General features: G+C 33.9%; 1 protein-coding gene across 2 annotated transcripts in view; it reads right to left on the bottom strand.

Moving 5' to 3' along the window:
- Window positions 1-5,725: 5,725 nt before the first annotated feature.
- Window positions 5,726-7,133, bottom strand: part of LOC124633127 (extracellular serine/threonine protein CG31145) — a 109,903-nt gene continuing 108,495 nt past the window's right edge. For both annotated transcript variants that reach the window (XM_047168226.1, XM_047168227.1), the window contains one exon: window positions 5,726-7,113. In XM_047168226.1, the coding sequence (XP_047024182.1) occupies window positions 6,924-7,113 (190 nt within the window). In that variant the 3' untranslated portion in view covers window positions 5,726-6,923. The remainder of the gene's footprint in view (window positions 7,114-7,133) is intronic.

Raw genomic sequence — 7,133 nt, 5'->3', positions numbered from 1 at the left:
AAGTAGAAACAAACATAAAACAAAAATAAGTAATTATAACAAATTTCAATTTGTCAATGCTGAATATAAAAATCTTCATCGCTTTTGTTTTGCAGTTTCTTTGCTGTTTCCATTTATATTACTATTCTTATTTTAGTTTGACTGCAAAGCAGAAAATATCAAGTTTACATTTTGACCAAGAAAATCTATGTAAATGTTTATCCATATTGTTAGCGATTTATATGCGACGGCATATATTATCTCCATCTCGAGAATTCTGTATCTATGTATTTATTTGGTTATAGATATGATATTATACATATATGCATGATTTGGTCATATATTAGATATTTTTATTCAAACGTGTCAACTTTTGAAGAGAAAAATATCAGCAACCTTTAAAAATATTTTATGCATAAAAGTTAAGTTGAAGTAGTCTAGAAAAGTCGTAGGCGTGCTTTGTTGCTTATAGCCTAAGTATTATAAGCTTATCAAATTGAAGGCATTAAGTTATTAAAAGTTAATCACATTAAAAACAATAATACCTATATTTCATACTTATTGTCGAGATTAAAAGCCCTATACAAATTGATAATTTCCAATACGAATCTGATGACAACTAAAATAAGTCATACAAATTACGGACTAATATTCTTTCTGTTCAAAATTTAAAATAGATTCGCAATTTACAGTTCGATATGGAGCATACCTAATTACCTTCATCCGAGGCCATTACTCATAAATGTTTTAATCGTAAAACGCTAGTTTGACAAATACGTAGTCTAATTTGGAATATGCTCAAAGAATAATGCATGCGCCCGTTTGGTCCGACACTCATCCGTTTCCCGGCTATCTGCAACGGGCCCGATAACCGTAAATTGCCGGCCGGCGCTACCGGACCGGGGGAACTTTTGTCTCCGAACGATTTTTGTGCCCAATGAATATACATCATTATCTTTATAGCTCATAATTTTTATGAATAATGGTTTCGAATAAATCGAATTTTTGAATAACGAATGATTTTTATATTTTTAATTTTCTTATTGGTCCAAGTGTAGTTGTGTTTTGTAGGAAAAGGTTTTAATAGATTCGATTAAGGACTGTTGTGACAGGTGTAATTTCAAATCTGAAAAGGTAAGAAGTATATGCATTGAAAGTACTCAGTAATAATGAATGTCAGGAGATTTTACAACTAAAATTCTTCAAAGTCCCAATACATAGCTACAAACATAACTATACAATTTGAGGTTCGCAATTACAATACCCATAATTTCGATGAGGGGTTCACATTTCCATGTAAATGAATTTTGAAACCGTGCGTGTTATCACTGGTACATATCTTTAATAACCATAAATCAACAAATCGAAGCGGCCAATTATTATTTATGGCATAGAAAAAATCCATAGCGTTTCAGTTCCAATTGCGAGTCTAGGCAGACTGAAATGGACTGATAGGTGCTGTACGAAAATACCTCTGTTGTATTTTGCGCTTTTAGGACTTTTATAAAACCTCGAGGTGAAATAAGAATGGGTGTGTGCATTTTGTCGTAGTTATAGTATGTATTAAGAATTTGTATAGGGGAAAGTGAACTGTTCGTGGAAGTGGTATCCAGTCAACAACATATTTAGACATTTTTCGTTTTTCGAAGTTTATATGATGAAGTCAATGTTTCATTCTCGTTTGCACGTTTGATTGATACCAATTAGTTCACGATTCTAACATTCAATTTGCACTTAAATAAAAGATTAAATTCAAACGACAATAAACAGTAAAGTTTTACTTGTATTTTCTATTCAATGCAACGAGAATGCAATAAAATGCTTTAGTCGTTTATAAATAAGGAAGTTAGGTCTCAATGAGTCCTGTTTCTATTTCCTAGTGCGGAATTGGAAGTATGCCTGAGAAATGCTTTCAATATTAGGTACTGTTGCTTTGAACATGTATGTACGTCAAGTATAATTGTTGCTGGGAAGTTTGTTCTTCACCACTTCTTTTTCCCAGCCATAACACTAGGAAGTGGTGAAAGGGGGGCGTTTTGGGGGTGCTGTCCTTTTGTAAATTTGTCGTGAAAAAGTGCTAAAAACTAGCCTTTGAAAAAATCTTTTACTTATCATATTTATTTGGGTTATGTAGTAGCGTCTTAAAATAATGTAACTTTAATTTATTGTTTTAATAGACGGTAAAATAAGGCTGATCAATAATGATTTAAACTACCAGAAATCTCTACCATCCTTATACTCTAATATCTCGGCAGGTATCTGCCGTATCATATTGGTACTTAATGGTGCTCTTTGCAAGCTAATATTTAGTTAGCAACGCAATAGAAATGGGAACTTAATTGATTATGATTTGGGAAAAGAGATAATGAGATTTATTTACACGAGTATGTTGATAATGTTTAGCTGAATACATATTATATTTTGTACGACAGTTTATGTTTTATTCCTTATGCCCTTTACTTGACAAGCGTAACTAAAGTAAGAAGGTATGTCTGTGTCTAGGGTGGCGCCTGAGGGCCCTGGCATTATCGTGCTCTGTTTAAAGGTTACCACTTAAACCGTTAACAAAATATCGAGCAACATACACACTACAGATTTTGTTCCTAATGTTAGAGTCAGAATTATCTTAAAATTAAGTAACACTAGAAGAATTTTACGTAGTTGAAATATAAATGAAAAATTGCCTCGATTGTGTTCAAAATATAACCCTTGTCTCTTTAGTTCTTTGTCACTCCTCTCATTCATATTAGCCTTAACAGTGTTATTAAAACAATACCAAGGATCAAACCAAAATGACAGGCTTCATTAAAAATAACCAATGACGAACAGGCATACATGTCATTCGCAGCTCTGGCTCATTTGTAATAGCTAACAACACGAAGCCAACAATAGGTGGTGGACGTCAATGCACGTTGTTGTCCATGAATTGTTGTCCCGGAGCCTGGAGTGCGGGCACTCGCGATAAATCCCGGAGAAACAATAGCGCAGTAGGTGCAGCGCCTAGTGCCGTCGAACCATCGGACACGCATAAATCAGTCGATTTAGTAACGTAGACCATGTTGTATGGACAAGCCAGCAGCTGTAATAAAAGCGATGTCGCTGCGTGTGATAATACCTATCTGTTGTTGCATAAATCTGGCTGTCGGCTTGCTTGTTTTGTGTAGAGGGAATCATTATATTTTTTTGTTCAAAGATCAGTCTTGTACAACTATAATCCTGAATTTAATCAAACTTTCTAAGAAAAGGATATAAAATAAGCTGTACTTTTAAATGTGCAATTAACACAAACCGCTTAATTCATCACAGTTCAAATAAAGCTTAAAAAGTTGGCCCACAATTTTTTCTTTTCTCATTATAATTAAGGATACACCTACCATTCAGAAATCTATCACATACCGAGAGCAAAACCAATAGCTAATTGATAGGTACTTACTAGGTAACAAGCGTGTGATATGTTCCAACAAGAGCAGACGCAAGCTTTCCTCCAGTTAAACAGTTCGACAGGTTACAGACTAGTAAAACACAGTAACTAGCAGTAGTCTAGTGTCTAGCACCGCCCTGGTGCATGTTACAGATAGCCCGGAGCTCGCCAAACAATCAAACTTTGTGTTCGTTGTTCCATGTTATTGTGAATTAAATGTTCAATGTTCATCGAACTAGTGAGACGCTATTGTAAGACCGGACCGTAGTCCCTATTAATGTCAACACTTCTACCAATTAGTTATATTGATGACGCCGTATCATAAACTTATAGTATAAAGTTTGTTAATAATATGTAGAAATAAAGCTACTTACTGGTTTTATTTATTGAGTTCCTAATTGAGTTATTTAGGCAATTGAAAACGCCTATCTGAAAGCGAATGGTTGTTTCAATTGAAGCAGGATTTTACAGTACAAACATATTTTCCTCAAGTCAAGACACAAAACGTTATTCAATTATTTGCAGCTGCGTCTACGCTTATTTTAATTAAGAAAAAACAAACGCAAACACTTCTAGCCATTAACTTCTTAACAGAGATGTCGGGATTCAAAGAAACGGAACAATTCAAAATTAATTTATATGAAATGTTCACAATGCTTCCAACGCTATTTTAATTCAATGTTCTCAAGTAATTTGAAAGCTCATTATGTAAATGAATATTAATTGTTAAAAATATCGCGGTCCCGGGTGGCTGGTGAGGTCTAATACTTCTGGAAGTCGAGCTAAAATTCTAATTGTAGGTAAAGTGTCGACAACTGTCGTCCAATTTCACGATAATTCCCTTCGACCGTTGATGGCGCCTTTCAATTATGAAAATATTCCTTTAATATACATAGCTGTTTCGCTTAAAGAAATTTCGCGAGACGATAATGTTTGTTCTTAATTAGAAAATCAGATTTATTTCGCACAGAAAGGGTTTATTAGAGTGAGCCGACAAAGAAAAGCCGTAATTAAAATTTCCTTCTACTTACTGAGAAATAGCTGTTTGTTGAGTGTCTAGATAATATAATTATGCGTGTACCGGGAGAAATAATGTCATTACAGATATACCATGTTCATTGATTGAAAACTATTTGTTGTAAAATGTAGCTGCACTATTTGCTATTCAAAGAATAAGGTGTTCATAGCTGTAGCGGGAACGCAAACTTGATGTGAGAATACAATTTCGCAGATTGGTTCGCGAGGCTCACGAATAGTAATAGTCACCAAAGAAGTAAAATCACCCAACTTTTAGTGTACGTATTTATTTTTCTTCCCTATTTATTGGTAAATTCTGGACGTGTTATCTATTATTAAATTCTCTGAAATTAGTAAAACCTCCTTCAACGGTTTTACAATTTATGCGATTTTAATTATTTCATTTCTATGAACAACTTTTTACGTATATGCCACATGTAACTTTATATGTTTGATCTGAATTATTAAAATTTTCCACTCTAAAAAATATTTCATACACTGCGGTTTTTCATAACGGGTCATACATAGCTTTTCATATATCACTTTTTTATTTATTTACGCTGTCAATATTTCAAATCGGATAAACGTAGATTTTTAGATAACTGCGAATACTGTCGGATTTTCGTTCATTCCATAAAAAAATGTGACTTCAAAAATATGCGTATCTGTAACTATAATTTCCAAAAATACAATATCGTTTTAAAATAACCCAAAGGCATATTTATCATATGTATAGTTTTCACAGTAGTCACACAGATTGCGATAAGATTTCGTGAATATTTTCTTAAAACGTGTGAGAGAGCACGAAACATACCTCTATGATATGACGTGATGTATTTAATTATTATTTTTTTATATTTCCGTCAATTAAAGTTCTTCCAAAAACAAAAGACAATCAGAGCTCATCACACATTAAGCTACAATGATGAAGAGCTCCACATTTAAAGACAGTAGACACAGATATTTAATAAACAACAAACTGCCATAAAGTCGTAAACCGTTGTATCAAATATCCGTACTATTCATATTCCAGTTTTTATGGGGGACGGACGTACGTATCTACGTTTCGAGTTTTATGCGATCTTTATGATACGACGACGGGCACGCTGACCCGAGATTTTCTTTTATATTTTACATGTTTATAATTTGGTTTCGTCGGTTCGAGGTTAGGGAGCACGTTTGTTTCGTGACAAAGTAGGCTACTATTGTTTAGCTTGTTGATTTTTTTGTTAACTTCTTCAATGGAAAATGTACCATTCACACATTTTATGTCTAGGCAAGAACAAATATATTAAATCAAACACAGAATTTCGAATCATGTAACCTTTTAATTTATAAACAATCAACAGAAACATTCAAGCATCACAATTTGCTATACAACACGTTTTTACATAAATTTTTAGGTACGTCTTTGGCAAGTCGACTCCTTGTAACCCCCGTATGTAACAGTCACACCCCATATTATATACTAAATTACGCTAAAACCACTATTAAAATAAATATAGGTCTCATCTTAACTGCCAGTATTATCGTAACTATCGGGTTCAAATTAACTAATACACTATCTAAGCAAAGTAAAAGCAACTCGCCAGTAAAAGCTACGTAGGATTTCATATTTTCGCCACTGAAATAGTACGTAGAGTTTATAATTAAACGAAATGATGACCATTCAGTGAAATTATGAAACATGAGATCAGCTACGAGAAATATGTTAGTAGGAAACTTATTAGTACAAAGTAGAAAAGCATGTACGTTTGCATTGATATATAGCCTCAAATAAAAAACTTAACAAATACAATCAGACGACGTCTGTGCTTATCACACGGAGCTTATTTATGATATGTCTCTTCTTGAGCCTTCAGCTATGGTAACGGAGTTCACAACAAAAGTAGTAAAGTAGCAGATGATATTACAACTAAACTTATAAAATATAAACTGCATTTCACTAATATTATGTACAGTAACATTGCACACCCTTTTACATATATCTCGTCTGAGCTCAGAAACACTCATTATAATATTATCCAAAATATACAGAAAGAACAAATAAAATATATTACCTACGTACACTAATTATTCAATACTGTTAAATTTTAAACAACGAAACCGTTCACCGCCGATATAATGGTAAGCAAAATGAATTTAAAATTCTTTTATATATTTGGCATACAATGGCTTATCAAAATCCAGTGGAATGGTTCTAAAATATATTCTGCATATCTCAAAAATTCATTTGGACAATCTTTGGCACTAAAATCTTACGTCTAATAAAAGTCTTGTAGACAACCAAAGACCAGGATGATAACGATACGTTTGCATTGATTACAACTGTTCTTACATCTAAGTTTGTCTTAAGTCACGGATTATGAGAGAGTTCGACTAGCAAGTCATTTTCACAGATTGCACCATCCCTTTTGTAGTCCGTACAATCATATATCACATTGACACTTCAACTCATGAGACCGTTTCTATGAGTCCCGTAGCATTTAATAGGTAGCGTGACCGGTCATACGAAATCGTTCACCTCATTCTGTAGGGGCGTGTCGATTTTGTCGATGCACTTCCTAATCGCATCGAGTATGATGACGATGCGCCGGTCGAGAGCGGCGAGGTGCGGCTCCCAAAGTATGGGGTTCACCGGATCCTTCTTCAAGGATTCACGGAGAACTTTTGATAAAGGAACTCCGTTGTGGTATCTGTAAAATTTCAAAAGGGT

Source organism: Helicoverpa zea, chromosome 9 (assembly GCF_022581195.2).
Source record: "Helicoverpa zea isolate HzStark_Cry1AcR chromosome 9, ilHelZeax1.1, whole genome shotgun sequence".
Lineage (NCBI taxonomy): Eukaryota > Metazoa > Arthropoda > Insecta > Lepidoptera > Noctuidae > Helicoverpa > Helicoverpa zea.
The sequence above is the reverse complement of the archived record's forward strand: the minus strand, read 5'-3'. Positions and strand labels throughout refer to the sequence as shown.